Source organism: Procambarus clarkii, chromosome 43 (assembly GCF_040958095.1).
Source record: "Procambarus clarkii isolate CNS0578487 chromosome 43, FALCON_Pclarkii_2.0, whole genome shotgun sequence".
NCBI lineage: Eukaryota > Metazoa > Arthropoda > Malacostraca > Decapoda > Cambaridae > Procambarus > Procambarus clarkii.
In genome coordinates, this window is record NC_091192.1 from 12518614 (window position 1) to 12539685 (window position 21072).

Here is a 21072-nt window from a genome sequence, read left to right on the forward strand (position 1 = left end):
GTTCTCCATCTGTGTACAGTGCACGATGTTGTTCCAACTGTACATACCCTAACTTGAGCTTTTCATTCAAATGCAAAGCCTATTTTATATTTTCTGGGGGGAGCCCCTACGGCTCCTCGGAGCTTACCAGGCTGATATGCTAATGTCAGACTTTGGCATCAGTCATGTGTACGGAGTTCTTATGGGCCTATCGGGAACCACGAGCCAGATCCTGGCCCCCTCTAGAGAGGCAAGAGGAGCAATGGCCTATAGAAACCTCTGTGTGGTTGGAAGCATTCTATGTCTGCCATCGACTGCGTTAGGCACCCAGAAAGGTAGGCTTCCCAAAAGAAACCCCTATTCTGGTGAAAATTGCAACCAAAAACCGAACGAGTGGATAGAACTCCCCAAACAAAAACGAGCAAACTAGTTTGATGTCACCCGTCATACATAGCTGTCTGCGCAGCTCCCCCCTCCCTGGGAGGGGGAAGGGGTAGCCCCAGACCTACCACGCTGGCGATTCACACCCCAGTTCTTCGACTGATACTATTGGCACCGGTTGTGTGCTCTGGCTCCAGTGGTTGTTTCAGCACTGTACCTAGAGTGTGGTGTCTGTCTTCGAGGTGGTGCATGAGCCGGGAGAGAGTCTCCAGTACTCGGGCTGCATGCGCCTAGGGTTACCTTCCCGAGGTGCCCTGTAAGTACTGCCCTTGGAGCTTGGGGTTACCTTCCACAAGTTCCTTGGGTCCTGCTTCTGCTAGGCCGTTTGCTGCTCGGTTTTCGGCCGCCCTTTGTGTGATGGGGGTTCTGTCTCCCTTTGTTCGCCTTAGGGTAAGGGGCAGTTTGCACTGGCGGGGCGCAGGGTGCTGCGCAGCTTGTTTTCACCAATCATAGCGAGTGGGTATGTTCCGCTTGGGTATGCTGTACTCTTGCGGAGTTTTCTTTTTCTTTTTCTCTGTCTACCAGGTGGTGGGCTTTGCCTTTGGTTTTTCCCCCTTTGTGCCGAGTTCTCTTCCTTCTTCCAGTGGTTTCCCCTGCTAGGTCCCCGTGAGTGTACATGTCCCGGGGGTTCAGCTCTTAGAACGTTGTTTGGTAGCCATGGGCACCGGTTAGCAGTACCCTGCCTGGGATTACCTGAGCGCGAGTCCTCTTATAGTAAACGCTCAGGACCCTGGGAAACCCCTAGGGGGAGTGTGGTCCCAATGGATGTGGCCCCGGAGTTCCCCCCCCCCCTCGCTTTGTGCGAGTTCGAGGGTTGCTCTGTTCTCTTGTCTCAGGGTGACTCACTGTTTTGCCTCCGTCTGCAGCCTGTGGGGTCGGTGACACCTTCGGCCCAGGGTCCTGCAAGTTTTGTTGCTTGTTTGTGACTCGGTTACCCAGTCTTATGCTGACTATGTGGGTGCAGGCAGCACGGGCATTCCACATTGGGTTTAGGTGGCAACGTGCTAGTTGTTTGCTCCCCGGAAGCCCTGAGGCTGCCCCGTTTTAGTTGGTGGTCTGGCCGCCCCCCCCCCCCCTTCCTCCCTACATCCGGGTCTTTACTGTCTGTGGGTTCGGGGTCAGGGCGGGGCTTCCATGGTTTTGAAACTTGGTTGGTCTCGGGGACTTCCCCTTCCGGGATAGCGACGGGGGGCATTCGAGCCTGTTTCCTCCAGCCGTGTTGTAAGAGTCTGCCAGTGGGCTCCCTTCCTTAGTGCTTTTCACGACTGCCCCGGTTTTTCTTAAGGCTGGGGCTTTGGGGGGACGGCTCGGCCCCGGGGCCTGCCAGGTGGGTTCTCGGGGCTGGGGTGGGGCTGACGTGGAGGGCCTCAGGCTCCGTTGAACCCCGCCAGGGTTTTTCCACCCTTCTGGGCGGGGCTTGCGGTTTTGTGGAGTGGGGTTTTTCCTTTCCCCTCTCCGCACGAGTATTTGGGCATCGGCCCCTCCTCGGGCTCGGTTCCTTGTCCATTATGCCCGTTGCTTCCGTCCTGTCGGTGGGTGCTTTTCTCCATTCCTCGCCCCTTTTTCCCGGGACGGGACTTCTCCGTCATGTCCCCCTCTTCTTGGGGTTCTGCATACTTTTGGTCTTGGGTGCAACTGGGTTTTTCTGTGCTTTCGTCCTTTGTGTTTGCTTCTATAGGTTCTCGAAGGTTCGGGACGGTTTTGCTCCTTCCCATTTTACTGGTACGTCTGTCGTTGTTCGGTGGGGCTTCCCTCCAGTCCTTTCTAGGGCTTGTGGGTCCTATTCCGGGCAGCTTCTGGGTTTTTGGCATTCTCGTTCTTTTGTTCTTATTACTTCTCTTTGTGCTGTGTCTCGGCACTGCTCGTTTTCCTTCCGTTCTGGTCTGGGATGCCGGATTGGGCTACTTGTAGCCAGTTGGGCTCTTTGTCGCCATGTTGGCTACTGGTAGCCCCGCTTGGGTTCCAATTCGGTTAATTGTTTTCCTTACATGAGCCGGCTAGGTTGGTTGTTGCTTCCTTCATTTTGGCTTTTGTTCCCATGAGTTGGCATGTTTCTTCAACGGATCGCTCGGGATGCGACCCGTTGGGCTACTTTTCTGCTCTGTTGTTGGACGGAGTAGGATGGACCTGTGTAGCCCAACCTGTTGGGCTACTTTTCTTATGTGTCCTGCACATGCGCCATGGGAGTTGTTTTGGTTCAGGGCGGTGTGCACACGTGCTGGTGTTCTGCGTCCATTTTCTCTCGGGGGCTTCGCCTCTCGCCCTTATCATTCTCCAGTCTGAGCCCCGTTGCTCTTGGGGGTGTTCTGAAGTGCCGCTATCGGAAGGTCACCAGGTTTTTCCCTGCATTTTTGGGTGGGGGACACCACCTTCGCCACTCCCGTCCTCTTCTCCGGCATGAATGGCTCTGGCCTGCCTTCCACGGGTGGTGCTCCCGGTTTTCTCGGCTACGGGTGCACGATACCCTGGCCGCCTCCAGCGGCTCCGTTCTCATAGGCTTGCGTCATGGCCCTTCCGCGCCTATGTACTGCAGGTGAGGTGGTGCGATCTGGCGTCTCCTTCGTCCTGACGCTGTTTTGTTTTTTGGGAGTAGGAATGGGTGTACATACGTACTTGAGAACGTAGAACATACAAACCGAGGTGCCTGCTGCGGGGCTATTGTCCATATGTGGCAGCTCTTGTTCTCACCACCCGATTCCTTCCTCGGTTCACAGGTGACTGCAGGAGGCCTCTTAGCCCATACAAGGCGGCTCCTGACTGTACTCATCCTGCCCCTCTCCTATGTGTGTCCAACCATGCTTGAGTTCGGGGCCCCACCTCCACCTTGTTCCATGGTGCAATGGTGGAGGTGCCTGTTCGGTGGTACATTTTTCTGTGTCGAGGGTGTTATGCGCTCACCTAATTGTGCTTGTGGGGTTGGGCTCTGGCTCTTTGGTTCTGCCTCTCACTTGTCATTCGACTGACGTGCCGGGATTCTGAGCCTCTCTCGTCTCTACACTTGGAACTGTGTATGGGGTCAGCCCAGGTATGGGCTGCCTAATGTGCCTCGTCGCTGCCTTATGTATTCCATCTGTTACCTGTGATACTGCAAACATTTCTTCTAACGTCCCTGTGGCTTGGTTGGGTGCTCGGTTTCCACCTGTGTCCCTTTGTTTGTGTGCCACCCGTGTTACAGTTTATCTTTATCTACCCTGTCACTTCATCTGGGAATGTGGTGACGTTTTGCTGCGGTTTTGATCCTGCGGCTGCGTGTGGGAGTATGGTTGTGGCGTTTTGTTCGGCCCTTCCGTGCTTCTTCTGGCACCTTCCTTGTTTGGGTTTTTTATTCCCTTGCTTTTTCTGGGGCCCTCCTTCCTTGCCGGTCTTGCTGTGACGGGCTTGGTTTTTCCATGTTCCTTGAATTCTCTGTCCTAACCTCGTTGTCCTCTCCTAGGTGAGATGGCGGGGGTTAAGCTTTGGCTCTTCGTCTTGCCCCTCGCCTATCATTCGCTTCTGTTCAACTTCCGGAGCCTACTGGGCTCTTCTCTGCACTGGACACTGGGTGTGGGGTTGGCCTCCACCACATCCCTTCCTTGTGCATTCCTCTCATCTTCCTGCTTCCCTCTTGTCCCTGGCCGCTGGTGCTAGGGCGTTTCTGCTGGTCTTTTTCTCATTTCCTCCTTCACACTGTTGTGTGTTTTGTTTGTGCCTTTTGGCCTTCCTGTGGCTGGGTTTGGGTTCCTGTTTTCCTGGCTTGCTCTGTTGCTTTTTTTCAGGGTCTTGTGATGTCCCTTCTCTGGTGTCTCATGTCGGACCCGTGGTTTCTGATCCCCTGGCGAGCTTGCTCACGTTAGGGAGTTTTCTGTTCGGCGGACGTTCCATCTTCTTCTTGCCGGCTTGGGCTTCCGGCTCTGCTTCCTTGGAGGTTGCACCCGAGATCTTCCTGCGGCTCCGCCTCCTCCTAGGCTCGGATGACCCTTGGCAGGGCTGCTTAAGTTCTGCCTTGGGTATCTCGTGTTCGTTGGTGGTCAAGTGGCTTTGTTGTTGGTGTCCCACCTGTGTGCTTCTTGGTGGCAGTATCGGGTGTTTTGGCGGTCCTTCCTTTTCCTTCTGTCCCTTCCTCGGTGGCTGCGTTTGTTGGCGTCAGCTTGGCTTTTCTGTTGGGGGTTGGGGGCCGTCGACTTGCCCCATACTGTCGCCTTGTTTTATGCGCCGCTGGCGGAGCCGCTTCGGCTTGCTTTCGGACTTTCATCTGCGCCGTTCGTAAGCTGTCTCGTGCTTGTTTCACCTCCGGCCTGTTCTTGCGCCGCTTGAGCCGTCCTTGAGCACTCATTGGACAGAGTGCTCTCTTCTTTCTTCTCGTTTTCTTGGGGTCCCCTTTGGTTCCGGTTTGTTTTTCGATGGCTCTTTTCCAGTTGGCATTGGCCTCTGGGGGTCAGGTAGGTGAGCTTCATGCTTTCCTCCTGCACGGGTTTTCTGCTCCTTCGGTTGGGGTGATCGGTTTGGTCGTCTGCTGCCTTCTCCTTATTTTCTGTCGAAGAATGAGACTGCTGCTTTCCGGAGGGGTCCCTGGGTTGTTGATGATTGGTTGGTTGGGCCAGGGATGCATTTTGTTTTTGTCCGGTTGCGGCTCTCCGCCGTTATTGGCACACCACAGCTTCTGGGAACGTGGATGTGCTTTGGGTTGCTCCGGTTCCCTTCTTCCCTGTTCCAGGGTGCAGGTCTCTCAGGTCAGTCCACAGGGTTCTTGAGGCTTGCCGGCCTGCGGTCTATCTCTGTGCCCATGACGTCCGCAAATTCGCGGCTCTTGCCACCGTCTTTGGTATTGTGTCCTGGGAGGACACTCGGGCACGGGGAATTTGGCGGTCGAGTAAGGTCCTTGGCTGCTCGTTACCTTGTACACGGTCCTGGGCTCAGTCGGGCCTGTGTCGCTTTGGGTCGGCGGATGCGACCTGTTGTCTCTACTTCGGGTTGAATAATGTGCGGCGAGCGCCTCCTGGGTCTGTCCCTATTCTTTTCCTCTGTGGGTAGTTAGCTCCGGGGAGCCGTAGGGACTACCCCTAGAAAACCAGCATTGAATGTAATGAAATGCCATTTTCTGGGTGAGTCCCGGAGGCTCCCCTGGATTCCCTCCCTCCCTCCGGTCGCCAGTTTTTCACGTGTTTTGACATCCAGCCTCAGAACTGGGGTGTGGATCGCCGGCGTGGTAGGTCTGGGGCTTACCCCTTTCCCCTCCCGGGAATGGGGAGCTGCGCAGACAGCAGCACGATGACGGGTGACGTCATACTAGTTTGCTCGTTTTTGTTTGGGGGAGTTCTATCCACTCGTTCGGTTTTTGGTTGCAATTTTCACCAGAATAGGTTTGTTTTGGGACGCCTACCTTTCTGGGTGCCTAACCCGGTCGATGGCAGACATAGAATGCTTCCAACCACACGGGGGTTTCTATAGGCCATTGCTCCCCTTGCTTCTCTAGAGGGGGCCAGGTTCTGGCTCGTGGTCCCTGGTAGGCCCATAAGAACTCCGTACACATGACTGATGCCAAAGTCTGACATTAGCATATCAGCCTGGTAAGCTCCAGGGAGCCTCTGGGACTCACCCAGAAAATGGCGTTTCATTACGTTCAACGCTGGTTTTTTTCCAAATCTAGATTTTATGATTTTGAATGCTTGACGGTACCTGTTAATTTGTTTTGCCATTCATTTGTCTGTATCTTCATGTCATTTATATTAATAAAACTTCACTAAATTGCAGTGTATTTTGACACTTAAACAAATGATTTTTAGAGCGAGAACTTCCTATATTTCCTGCATCATGTCAGTCTCCCAACCATCATAGCCTCCAGTAACAAGAATAACACAAAAATCATCATACTTTACCAGCATGGCAGTTTTGTCCAGGCTATAGTTGACCATGAAGTTAAACTACGTTGGTCAGTACCGGTATTCATCTCTGTTACGTAGGTCAACCTCGTCAACTGTTAATGCAAAACCCCGTGGAATTCTGATGGTAAAAGGGTTATATTTAGTTAAGAAACTTAATTGTAGCAAAAAGCTGTACTATATTCTGTAAATATTCTTAACATAATTTGTAATATTTTGTGGTGAGCTTTAGATGCAAGTGTGAATGTAATAAAACTATATTTAAGTGGCTAACTTCATGTTGATGCATGTTTAATTAAAGAGCACCCACAGAATGCCATAGTACATTTTATTTATATTACACATTAGTTTTAGTGATTTTATTTATAAATTACATTTTATTTAATTATTTGTTAATTGCATTTCCATAGTTTATCGAATTTAGTTGCTATAAAGTATTGTATTTGAGTTAATGCCAAAAATTTTAGCTTTTAATTGGTTGACTTTATTTTGTTGGTTATTGATGAAAGTTAAACAAATTAGGGTTCCCCACATCTCTTCATTCATTCATCCATGCAAAGCTGACTGAATATTATTTATATTTTGTCATAACTTTTAACAACAATAAGGCATTAGTGCACCTTGTGCAACGTTGTGCATGATGAGTGACGGATGGCCTCCAGGTGTGCAACATTTACTTACTTGCATTTCATTCTATTTTATTTGACAATTTTTGTTTTATTATTTGTTTGTAAGCTGTTGTATATATATATATATATATTTCTTTTTTTTTTTTTTTGCATAGTTAAACACATTATAAATACAGTTTTTTTATATAGAACTTTATATAGCTTTTCATCTGGGAGGAGGGTCCCTCACCTCTCACTTGACACAAGTCCAGCAAAGCCTTAGAGACCTCTGAGACCTGCACTTGCCCCCCCAGGGGCCAGGACTAGAATGTGGCTCTCTACTAGGTGATGGCTCCTCTCTCTTCACTAAGGGGAGCTTGGACAACACAGAAACACAAAATTTAAAAAAAAAAGTTTGAATACAATAAAACAAGTCAGCATCTTGAAGAAAATTAATACCTTAAGGTCCTTGCTTCATGTTGGCAAGGGTGGGTCTCAGATGCTTGGTGGTATTCCTAACACTTGGCAGTACTGTACCATTGTGTAAGCTTGGGAAGCTACTGAAGCTCCACCAGAAAGGAATGTCTCATTATATTCAACGCTTTTAGCCTGTTTTTTAATTCATGCTGATATATTGCCTTGACTCACCTCATTAATTTGTGCCTTTGAGAACCATTGTGTAATTAGTTAAAGTTAATACTCATTGCTGAATGATTGTTTAAATTTAACAAATAAATTTTGTAATAAGCTTTATAATACTGTATAGTGGAAAACATACATCACTAACTGTAATGAATTTTTCAGGACTTCATGTTCTTCGAGAAGCAAGGAAACAAAGAAAATGATGGAATTGGGATGCTTGGCTAAACGTTTTGGAGGAAGAAGTCAATGAGACGTACACTTTTTTTATCTGCTTCTTTCTCCTCGCCTCAACATATTGGAATTATGAACATTATTTTACCATTCAGGGAAGAGTGAATTCTTATTTGCTTTTGCATTTTCATTATTGTATCATTTATTATTAATGTAGTTGTTAATATTATTAAAGAAGACAAGATTTTTGACACCTGTATCCAACTTGATTCAAGAAATGTATCGTTAATATTAAATTTAGGAAATCATATATTTTTCTTCTACTTGTGGCTGTTAGTGTCTTATTATTAAATATTAATTTATGCAGTACAGTACATTACAGCATAAACATAGGTGCAACTATTGAAAACAAATACTATAATATCAGTAACATCAGTTAAGGGTAAATTGAAAATTTACACATACTGTACAGCATATGAAATAATGTAAATTAATATGTTGCAAAAACTCATTATCTTGGTATGGATCACTGAATTATATTTGATATTTCTAGTATGATGATGTATAGAGAAGTTGCATATTAAGTTTATTTGTAATACATTATGATAGTTTTTTTAAGTAAAAGAATTTTGCCTACAGTATTATTTATTTACACACAGACACACATTATTTATATATATATATATATATATATATATATATATATATATATATATATATATATATATATATATATATATATATATACATACACACCTCATTCTATTTATAGCGTTATACGACAAAGAGTGCTGGGAAGACGGGACACCACGAGCGTAGCTCTCATCCTGTAACTACACTTAGGTAATTACACTTGGGTAATTACACACACACACCTCAATGGTCTTCTTTCCTCTCTTCCTTCTGGTGTCTTCTCCGCTCTCTATGTCGATGATCTTACCCTTTGTTGTCAGGGTGATGATTCGCCTCTCCTTCAACGCCGGCTTCAACTTGCAATTGATGCCGTGTCGTCTTGGGCCACAGGTCATGGCTTCAAGTTCTCTACTTCTAAGACTTGTGCCATGACTTTTACGCGGAAACGGGTTGTTCTTCGTCCCTCTTTGTCGCTTTATGGTCATCCCCTTGAATACAAAGATTCCGCGAAGCTTTTGGGGTTATTCCTTGACACTCGTTTGTCTTGGTCTCCCCATAGCTCTTACCTCCGTGTTGAGTGCTCTAAGGCCCTTACCCTCCTTCGGGTCTTGTCCCATACTTCTTGGGGGGCAGATAGGCGCGCACTCCTTGCTTTACATTCCTCTCTCGTCCTGTCTAAGCTCGATTATGGTTGCCCTGCTTACTCGTCTGCTTCTCCTTCTACTCTTCGCCGTCTTGATGCTTTGCACCATACTGGGTTGCGCCTCAGTTCTGGTGCCTTTCGTTCGACTCCCATCCTTAGCTTGTATGTTGACACTGGCTTCCTGTCTCTCCAGGACCGCCGTGATCGCTACTGTCTTCGCTATCTTGCGCGGTCCTTGCAACATCCTTCCTCTCGCCTCTGTCGTGCTTTAACTTTTACCCCTCCTGCGGTTCCTGTTCCTCTTCACCACCTCCCTCTTTCTGTCCGGTTATCTCGCCTACAGGATTCTCTCTCCATTCGTATTTCTGATGTTTCTCCTCGTGTTGTTCCTTCTTTGCCCCCGTGGAGGGTCCCTCTTCCGCGGTTTTGTACTTCCTTGACCCGTATCACTAAAGCTTTTACCCCTCCTACGGTTCTAAAACGCCTTTTCCTCGAGCACTTTTCTTCTCACTCCCGCTCCGTTTCTGTCTTCACCGATGGGTCTAAGTCAGCGGACGGTGTTGGCTACTCTGTTGTTTTTCCTGATCGCACTTATATGTGTCGCTTGCCTCCGGAGACTAGCATCTTTACAGCAGAACTTTATGCTATTCTCTATGCTCTTCGTCTCCTGCTTTCTCGTTGTCAGTCTTCCTTTGTGGTTGTTGTTGACTCTCGTAGTGCCCTCATGGCTCTCGGGTCCTTTAATCCGGTTCATCCGGTAGTTGTCGAGATCCAGCATTGGCTGTTTCTCGTTCACAGTAAATTTAAGTCGGTTGAGTTTTGTTGGGTTCCCAGCCATATTGGTGTGTCTTTAAATGAGCGTGCGGATGCTGCCGCTAAGGAAGCTGTCCGCTCTTGTCCCATCTCTCGTAAAGGCATTCCGTATTCCGACTTTTACCCAGTTATCCATTCCTCAGTTCTTACCCGTTGGCAGGCTTCTTGGTTGTCTGTTACTGGTAACAAGCTACGTACTGTTAAATGTTGTGTTTCCTCGTGGCCGTCCTCCTTCCACCGTAACCGGCGGTGGGAAACAGCTCTGGCGAGGTTGCGTATTGGCCATACTCGCTTAACCCATGGTCACTTGATGGAGCGCCGCCCTGCTCCTTATTGTCCTAGTTGCATTGTCCCTCTTACGGTCGTGCATGTCCTTCTTGAATGTCCTGACTTCCAGGACGAGCGTGTGTCTTGCTTTCCGACCGCCCCTCGCGGTCACCTGTCCCTCGATAGAATTCTTGGTGACTCGGATACTTTTGATATCGTTCGCCTTATGCGTTTTTGTTCTCGTATTGGCATCCTTGGTGATATTTAGCGCCCTCTGATTATTTTGCGTCTTTGATGGTGCTACATAGCCTTCCCGGTTTGGTGCCTTCTTTTGATAATTACTTACTTACTTACACACACACACACACACATATGCAGTATATTATAATATATTATATATATAAATAATATGAGTGAGAGAGATATATAGAGAGAGACAAAGACTTTTCTATGATTTTGATTTCATTTAAATGGTATATATCATGACCATTAATAATAATAATCCAGTAATAATAACAATAGTATTTTTATGATATTAATTATTATTATTATTATTATTATTATTGTCATTATCTCCTGGAGTTATATTTACTATGGAAGTGTGCTGTGTTATATACTGGTATAGTATTGGCATGCCATTATGTTAATGTAGCCAAACCATGAAAGATGAATAAGATGCCCGTGTTATAGAGTATATAAATGTTACTAAACAAATTTGTTAAGAATTTATCAAAGTTGATTGAATATGATTTTCTAACTGGGGGGTTGCCTGGTTATTGTAACAGAAGGGGGGGAGGGGGTTAGGAAGAAAACGAAAAATTGGAATTAGTGGATGAAAGGAGGACCAGTTAGGGAGGGAGACGTTAAGAGATGACAGAGGCAGGTGGGAGGGAGAGGGGAGTTAAGATATTTAGTGGAAATGTAAAGTTTGAGAAAGATTTTGGGATAAAAAGAATGGAATATAAGATTGTATTAGGGATGTAATGAAAGGATTAGTAGGAGAGAAAGAGAAGAGGGTTGAGTTGTCACCATCCATATAACATATATATATATAGACAAGAAATGGAACTTGTCTCTTAAACCACAGTTATCACACTGATGATAACTTTTAATAACATTTGAACATTAATAGAAAATATTGCCTCAAAGTTCTTGGATAATATTCATAGATTTTTAAAACTTGGAAATTGCCATTTATTTTTGCAGTCATTTTTTAATACTACTTTACATGTCCTCTTAGCATTGATTAAATTCTACAAAGGAGTAGTCACTGAACCAAAAGTCGAGGAACTCAATACGGCTGACTGCCCCTCGAGTTTCACAAAACATAATCATGGAACACAGAGTACATCACCTCACAGATACTCATCAGGTTCAATATCCCAATCGGATGAACTTCATAGGCTACAACAAGTTGTACGGTTTAAAGACTTGGCTCACACTGTGTCCACATAATCTCCTCTCCGGTCAGAGGACTCACACTGTCCTAGCTCCTTACTCTGTGTTCTTGCTCCATTTTCTGACCCCCTCACTCAACTTTTCCCATCGTTTATACCCCCTGGATCCCCTTTGTTACCGTTCGATTATCAGACAAAGCCCGTAACTTCTCGAAAAGGGATCAACTCGCCAACCTTTGATAACTGTCTAAGGTTGAGGTTATGTAATCTTACTTCACCTGCCTGGGGCAGTCTTGTGGATTAAACTTCACCTGCCTGGGGCAGTCTTGTGGATTAAGCACCCTACAAGTCTCCACTCAGGCCACCTTCACAACTGTTACATTATTGACAATTTTCTATCTTCTGCTGGGAATGTTTGTATATGAATGCTTGTACAGTATTGTAGTTGATATACAGTAGAACCTCGGTTTACGAATTTAATGCATTTCAAGAATTGCAACATAACCTGAATATTCACACACAGCAATCAAATTTTCACATAAGAAATACTGTAAATTTAATTAATGCAGTCCACATACCCAAAAATATTAACTTTACAATATATTTTATACAGAATACTAGCTGCACTTTACCTTTATTGAGGATTCTTGTTGGCATATGCAAGATGGGGAGGTGTTAGTGTTTGGAAGGTGAGTCCCCATCTATTATAACATCACACATTGATAAAATTTCTGGGTTACACTCTCCTACGTTTTGTAGGCATACTACTAGGACCTGGTTGTGGTTTGCTGGTTGTTTGTCTCTAAGAATCTGTCTAAAGACTCTTGGTTTTGCCTACGTTTTAACAATTGTCTAGTGAGATATGACATTGTCATTAAAAATGTTAATACAACGGTCCTACTACAGCTTTATCTGGGCGAGTCTTTTCAGCAAAACATTGCCGTTCTTCCCATACTTGACACATTTTCATAGTCAGATCAACCATGCACATACCATCTTCATGTTTCCGAGTGATCTTTTTTCTTCTATAATCATCCTCACAACTATTTTCTTAGGTTGAACTTTACCACTGACTTTCTTGGGATCCAAGATGAGAGCTCTTATATAATAAGAACTTTTATGCTAAGCAACAACAAAAAGTTAAAAAACAATGAAATTGTTCACAGAAAATTCAAGCACAGTTATCATTATGTGGGATACAAGCGTAAACTGATCTTAATGACTCAGACAAGTATCAGGTATGAACAAGTAGTTCATACTCTGAAGCAAATGATACACACCAGGGCATATTTTCTAACAACAATTTTGTCGTACTCCTGAAAATTCATATTCAGGTACAATTGAACACCGAGGTTCCACTGTATCTGATTGGAGGGATATAACTATTAAAGTACAAGTTGGCACATAGAATGCACAAAATTTTAATGTATGTTAATAATTAAAGTTTTCAGTGCAAGACAACTGTACCTGCATGCAAAAGTTCTTGCTTTCTTCACTTCCGTTTCCCAAGACTTTTCACCTAAGGTTTGTCATCTTTAGCAACCTTCCAATATTCTAAGATATGCCCGTGCTTGCCAGCTACACTTACCATCACCCTGTCACATATACCAATACCTTCTTATGCTTGCTGTCTCTCTCTCTCTCTTGCAACCAAGCTGAAACTCTCTTGACTGTCTAGACTATTGTCCTTGACTGTGGCTCCATCACTGGTGCAGAGTAGACATTGCCTTCATAAATTGTATTATTAAGAGACTGTGCTTATTTTATTAACAAGTTTATTATTCATATTGAGGCAGTTGTATAGTGTTCCATTTATACAAATATTCATGTATCAAATTGTTGAATGGGCTTTTGCATTTCAAATATTTGTGATTTTTATTTACACTTACAAATGTCTACCAATAAGTGTCTTCAATTATTTATTAACTGTTCATAACCAAATTGTTAATGTACTTGCAGGTTTATAGTATACACCATAAAGTAATGTTGTAAGGTGACTGCACGACACTGACTCCAACACACCACTGTGTACCCTTAAGTAATGTTGTAAAGTGGCCTACATACTACTGCCACATTAACATTGGTATCTGAGTGTGTTGATGTACGTATATACAGGGTAGTAGTACTCTTTAGTGGGGAAACCACATCATTTTTATTCATCAAAATAATCATGTTAAGCTCACCGTGAAATATATCTATATGGTATGGTAATATAATTCATGAAAGAAAATGCACAAGTAATTTTCATGACAGATCCATGAAATGGTTTGTCCCTATAAAAATAAATCATTTATAGTAAAATTGCTGTATTTCCTTAACACATTTTGTTTGTTCTGCATGGTTGTGTTTATTGGTCTTATTAGTAAGTAAACTTTTATGTCTGCCTGTGTATACTGCATGACCTTTCATGCACTTAGTTAGACCAGGCTTGGGCTGAACAATGCCTCGCTTGTGCTGAGCAAGACCTAGATGGTGCTGAACAACACCTGGACGGTGCTGAACCAGACCTGGACGGTGCTGAACATGACCTGGCATGTGCTGAACATAATCTTACACATGCTGGACATGACCTTACACATGCTGAACATAATCTTACACATGCTGAACATGACCTTACACATGCTGGGCATGACCTTACACATGCTGGACATGACCTTACACATGCTGAACATGACCTTACACATGCTGAACATGACCTTACACGTGCTGAACATGACCTTACATGTGCTGAACATGTCCTTACACATGCTGAACATGACCTTACACATGCTGAACATGACCTTACACATGCTGAACATAACCTTACACATGCTGGACATGACCTTACACATGCTGAACATGACCTTACACGTGCTGAACATGACCTTACATGTGCTGAACATAATCTTACACATGATGAACATGACCTTACACATGCTGGACATGACCTTATATGTGCTTGACATTACACGTGCTGAACAAGACATTACACATGCTGAACATGACATTACACGTGCTGAACATGACATTACACGTGCTGAACAAGACATTACACATGTTGAACAAGACATTACACGTGCTGAACATGACATTACACGTGCTGAACAAGACATTACACGTGCTGAACAAGACATTACACGTGCTGAACAAGACATTACACGTGCTGAACAAGACATTACACGTGCTGAACAAGACATTACACGTGCTGAAGATGACATTACACGTGCTGAACAAGACATTACACGTGCTGAACAAGACATTACACGTGCTGAACAAGACATTACACGTGCTGAACAAGACATTACACGTGCTGAACAAGACATTACACGTGCTGAACAAGACATTATACGTGCTGAACATGATATTACTTGTGGCAAATTACTCGTGGCTATGGACTGCTCAGAATTTGCCAGCTGGCGATATTCTCATACTGAAATACTGTACTGTATATTTGATTTCATATTGTGTATTTTTGTTAAAGAGTTTACTGTTTGTTTTGAAGTATTCTGGTTCCTTTGCCCCTTGTATTACAATTTGTGATTTTAATAACCATTATAATAGGATAATATCAATGCTTGAGGACCATTGTCACTTAAATTATTTGTCAAGATATTAAAAAAATATATTGTGATTATTAGTTTGCTATGTTCCACCTTAATGGGCTCTGTAACCTAATGTCCAGGATAGACAAGAAAATACAGTACTGCAATGTGAGACATGAGAGGTAATAATAATAGATGCGCTCAACAAAATGATAATTTAAATAATGAACTACACTTAGGGTGTGCTAAATGTGATTTGTTCTTTTATTCCTGCTGACCAATATTTATTATTCCCGTGCTACTGCCTACTTCATATTATTTACTGAGATTAACTCTTGAATATTTTATCTGAAGTCATTAGTAATGAACAAGACCTTTCTTTAGATAATTTTTTGTATATTTCACAAAAAAATTATAATGCTGTAGACTTAGACATTCTTGGAAATTGGCTACAATGCCAATTTGGCTACAATGGTGACTTGCAATTTGTTTATTGCAACATCCTCTAGCACTTTTTTTTAATACTGAAAGCAATTTGGGGGATTATTTCATGACTTGAGAACAGCGTAGGGAAGGTTGCATATGCTCTGCGTAAAGTGGAAATAACTTAAATGTTTGTGTTGCATTCAAAAGTTGAAGACAGTACGACTTTGCATGGTAGATTGTAGTGGACACCATGATTAGTACTGTTGATGTGGTTAAACTCATCATAGCACCTTTTACTTGTTGGTTCATAATTATATACTTAAAGAAGTCAGAACTGTAGTATTTTAGGTAAAGTCCAGAAACATAGTGAGGTTTAGAATGTGTCATTTTTGTATTAAAGTGGCTTTGGGAATCATTATTTTTGGTAATGGTTTATTACAAAGTATTTATAAAGTTTAGTTTAGACATTAGTATCACATGAAAAATACAGCTTGGGAGAAATTACAATACTACGTAGTGTTATTTGAACTGTCTCTTGTCGGCATTGTGTCTGCCATACATGCGTGTATCAGAGAACAGTCATTCAGTACTGGAATATTTTGTAATTGTTAGCTGTTGCAACTCTAAAAAACAAGTAGACATTGTGCAACTGTTTGTAAACAAATTACTACATCTTAAAACTGTCATGATCTTTGTCAAATTTAATTATTGTTACTCTATTATGATTATTGCATGCTTTAGAAACAAAGTGGGAACATTTCTGGCTAGATTGTGTATCACCTACACTATGATTAACTTGTGGATTCTTAATGGAGTTTCAAAGTCAAGAATGCTATGGGAGCGACATACACGTAACGGTAGTAATTGTTCAAATATTCAAGTCCCTGGAAGTTATGTTTGTAGAGGAGAGTGGTTCTTGTCCTAACTGGGAACACAATCTAATTGTGTGGTTATGTCAAGATGTAATGCTGTTACCCTTATTGCCTATTTAAACATGAAATGCTAACAAAACAAGCTGGTATTATGATATTCTACTAAGGTATTATCACCACTGTACATTGCTTTATAGTTAGCTGAGCATAAAGTAAAATTTTATTTTAACATTTGTTTCTCTTATGTATTTAACAGGTACAGTAATCTTCTATGTTGTTGGAGAAATTGTTAAACTTCTAATTATTTGTATGTAGTGAGATAGAGCCAGCCGCTGCTACGAATGAGGGCTGTGTTTCAGGAATGCCATTGACTTCGTATTTTTTATTAGTATTGCTTATTACTGCATGATAACACCTACCTGAATAGTATTATTAAACAATAAAGAGGAACAATAAAGTACAGTACTTAATTGAATATTGTTACTAAATACCCATGTCAATGTTCCCCCTTTAAATATAATATATAAAGTAGATTTGCATTCCCATAACAGAATGAACTATATTTTTAATTACTTCATAGAGGCATTTCTGGGTGCAGAAGGCTTGGAAATAGTCATTATGCAAAATGTAATACATAAAATATGAACCCCACAATAAACAAACCACGCACGATGCAGGTTTTTTTTTTTAAGTAAATTTTGCACTCAAAACATTTATGAATTGAGGGGCTTTCCTGTAGCAATCTACCCTATAATATCCTTTTCATAATATATTAAATTATATTGCAGGAATTCCAGTGCTTGTAATAACATTGCCGAGAAAGATGGATGACTAAAATTATACTATATTAAAGTGAACAATATGGTAGCTGCAATTAGACCAGAGATGCCTTTACATGACCTTAAATGGTGGGAATGCCACAACTTATGAGCATATACTACAAGAAAAATAGCTGAATAATAAAGCTTAGTGATGCAGCACCACTGTAGGTCTGACTGTAAGAAGCAAGTTCTAATCAAATATTATAAAAGTTTTATCATAAAGTCATTTATGTTATACTGTCCAAGTGATTTGCTCTGTGTCTGCCAGCTGACATCAACTCACTTAAAAAATTAAAATGAGTTGTTATGCAGTCCATAATATTTGTAAGGAAAATGTGTTAGAAGGGAGTCATCTATGGCAGATGTGGAGCTATGTAGTGATCATTTATGTAGGTTGTACCATGCTGCTGCACTTTCTTAACTAACTAGTTTATATGTAGTTACTTATCTGAGGACTTCAAGGATGTTGAGAAGTACCTCTGTCCTGTTACAACGTGTCATGTCCAAATACCAAAATGAACTTGGTAGTACAGTATTTAGCTTTATATTTTGTACAAGGTATTGACCTCCAAACAGATCCGTCTTATAAAATATGTTTCTGCCTTCCATTGCAGCTTTCTTAAATTGCTGGAACATAACAGCAGCTTAAGGCTAATGATGTGATAAATACATCCAATTTTCATGTATATATAGTATCACTAATAACTGTTTCTTTTAAAAGTTTTTTTTACTCAAGAAAAACGTTTTATACACTTTAAATTTTCAAATTTTTGTTGTTCTTAAATTGTTAACTATTGTATTATTTTGTGGTAAATCTCCTGTAGCCATAAGTGCTTTATGGTATTACTGATTTACCATCCAGAGTCCCAAGCTGTGCCTGGATTTATGTAATGAAATAGTAAGGATTTGCAGACTAGTGCATCATGATGAGTCAGTGAGATGCTGAGCACTGGCCCATTCACACCAAAACGCAAGAACTCCAAGGTAGTGGAATACACTTTAGTACTACCATAGTAATGCCTGCAAATACCTCACAAGGATGTGACATCTCGTGTCACGATGCCTCTGTTGACAGTGTAGAAGTACAATGTTGGTATCCTCATTTGTACTTTTACATAATTTTGTACATACAAAAGTTTAGCAAAATAAAAGTCGTAGTCCTGTATGATGTAACCAAACATAAGTCTTGCTCTCAGTGTTGGTATAATTACTCAGAGAAGTTTGGTAATATTAAGCTAATTTTAATTTGTCTTGATTACTTGTGTGTTAAATATTTTGTGGTAAATTCAATAGGCAGTTAACTTAGACATTATCATTAAATTTTCTATGCTGTACTACATTTCCCGGTACATATTGCTAGTTGCACTTGTCATCTATCATATTACATTATATAAATGATATATTCCTGTGATATAACCAATATCATGGAATGTCACAGACTGCCAATCATATTAAACAAAAATGGTATTTAACTAAAAGTGAGTTGTGGTATACTATACTATATGCATTTTGAATCTATTTAAATAGCATTTGTAATACATTACTCTGAGCTAAATATTGCTTAATAAGAGTATTTTATTTGACAATTGCATACAAACACCAACACATAATTGTGTCCAGTCAGTGTACAAGATGTTCTGTATCCTTTAACCTCTGTATGTAATGCCTTAATACAGACATGCATGTGATATTAGAGTAACGTCAATAATGTTGGACCATTATGGGATGACATGTTGTGTATAATAGTCACACCAGCAGGTGTGATTGACATTAGTCTGAGAATGATGATTTATTATAAAGGCATGATGGCTCTAATACAGTACTGTACTTAATGTTTATTTTAACAATTGCAATTTATTGGTTACATATGTAATTCAAATATTATTGTACCTTACTATATATTGCCAATTACATAATGGCCTCCCAAAGTTAACAATTATCAACTTGTGGTAATATTAAACTTTCCTGTTATTCTTTTTAATGAAAATTTGTATTTATATGTTTCTCTGAGTGTATGCCAAATGTTTTATACTTATTGATACAGTACTTATTTTCATTCTCCTTAGTGTAATGGTAAGACACTCCCCTGGCATTCCGCGAACGCTTTGTCATGGGTTCGTATCCTGGCCGGGGAGGATTTACTGGGCGCAAATCCTTAACTGTAGCCTCTGTTTAACTCAATAGTAAAATGGGTACCTGGTCGTAAAAACAATTCTTCATGGGGGGTCATATTCCAGGGACCTGCCCGAAATGTTACGCATACTAGTGGCTGTACAAGAATGTAACAACTCCTGTATGTAACAACTCCTTATCATAAACCTACAGAAATTTTTTTTTTTTTTAACTGATCTATATATTTCTAAATAATTTACTGTATTGTACCAATACTGTGTGTGATTTTCTTCTCATTAAACATAATACTGTATATTTGTACCATAATTAACCTGGTAATGGTAATAGAAACGTGGTAATTACCAAGCAAATAGGTTCGAATTCTCTTCATGGCACCTACTGATTGTTTTCACTGATACATCACATTAATGTGATTTCATTATACATATTTGTACAACTTTAGTTCCCCCCTTACCACCTTTGTAATGGCTTGGTGCTTTCTCCTGATAGTTCCCTTCCCTTCCCTTCCCCCTTACTCCCATGAGCACTGTACCTATTTTTTACTTACCTCAAAAAATGTAAACGTCGAATAAACTAACCAGTATACATACAGGATAAACTAGAGAAAATTTTATTCTATAATGTTACATACATTTTTTTTTTTTTTTTGCAGGGATATTCCTGCGCGGGCCCCGAGCCTCTGGCTGGCCCACTAAGTGTTGCTTGTTTCTGTTTTACTTGGGCGGAGTATCAGTATTTATGACTCGTATGGTCGCTTCAGTAAGATTTTGCCATATGTGTTTAACAACTTCTTCTGCTCTGTTGAATCGAAGTTGAAATCTTAATGGGTTTGTAACTGTGCACTGTGTTAGATAATGTTCCAGTGATCTGTTGTGGTCGTAACTGTGCACTGTGTTAGATAATGTTCCAGTGGTCTGTCAGGCATTTCTCCACAGTGTTGACATTTCCTCTCATCTTCCAGAACCTGTAAGCCTATTCCCATGCACATGGGTATCCAAGCCTGATGCGATGTAAGTGCACTTCTGTTGTTCTACTGCTCACTTTCATCAAACTAAGTGGTCCGTAGTTTTTTTTTTTTTTTTTTTTTTTTTTTTTTTTTTTTTTTTTTTTTTTTTTTTTTTTTTTTTACATGCAGAGCATGCAAATTAAATACAATAAAAATACAGAATACATAAAGGAAAACAATAGACCACCGGCCAGAAGGGCCGACAGCCGAGCACAACAAAACAGCAGAGCACAACAAAACACATACACAAGAAAAACATGAAAAATACAGCATACATCAAAACATAAAACAGAATACAATGGCAATCCAGCAATCACAGTACAAAACAACACCTCCAAAAAACAAAACATACAAGAGGCAACAGGTAAAGCAACAGAAAATCAATACATTAACGCCCCGTAACAAAAGGCGAGGCCAATTACAATAAAAAAGCAGGCAAAAACACAAGTCACTAAACACCGACCTGAAGGGCCAACATCAAAAACACAAGAAAACAAAAGAAAAATAAAACACACAGCAAGCACACAGACTACGAAAAGATCTCATACTTGTCCGGCCACTCTTCCGCCGGGAAGCGAATACAATACGCTTCCCAAAGTAACATAATGTCCTCCGAAACATGGTCACTATTGAGCGTACGAGGATCGGGCATTAACTCTGGCACCCCCACAATAAAACACTTAGCCCGACGAATCCAGATGGTAGAAGGGCACCACGGAGCAGGACGCACACGGTCAACAATTTCAAAATGCAACGGATGGTCAGCATCCATCGCCACTCCGGAGGCCAAGATGAGAGGGAGAGGCTCCTTCCCAAGAGGCCGGGCAATGGGCAGTACACT

At 41.8% G+C, this 21072-nt stretch overlaps 2 protein-coding genes across 9 annotated transcripts in view; both read left to right on the forward strand.

Annotated features, from left to right (window-relative positions):
* scramb1 (scramblase 1) overlaps positions 1-19517 on the forward strand; it is a 115448-nt gene extending 95931 nt beyond the window's left edge. For all 8 annotated transcript variants that reach the window (XM_045738520.2, XM_045738521.2, XM_045738515.2 and 5 more), the window contains one exon: positions 7691-19517. Coding sequence is in view for 6 of the 8 variants with exons in the window: in XM_045738515.2 (XP_045594471.1) it covers positions 7691-7753 (63 nt within the window). In the remaining 2 variants the exon portion in view is untranslated. The remainder of the gene's footprint in view (positions 1-7690) is intronic.
* Positions 13922-17102, forward strand: LOC123755762 (uncharacterized). Its single transcript, XM_069339971.1, has 2 exons — positions 13922-14871; positions 17060-17102. The coding sequence occupies exons 1-2, from the start codon at positions 13922-13924 to the stop codon at positions 17100-17102; spliced, it is 993 nt and encodes a 330-aa protein (XP_069196072.1).
* Positions 19518-21072: the final 1555 nt, after the last annotated feature.

Bases quoted from the DNA above. Each gene is read 5' to 3' on its own strand.
- LOC123755762 (XM_069339971.1), top strand. From the start codon at position 13,922: ATGGTGCTGAACAACACCTGGACGGTGCTGAACCAGACCTGGACGGTG. The intron at 14,872-17,059 runs GTACTGTATATT...ATTATATTGCAG, and splicing joins TATTCTCATACTGAAATACT to GAATTCCAGTGCTTGTAATA.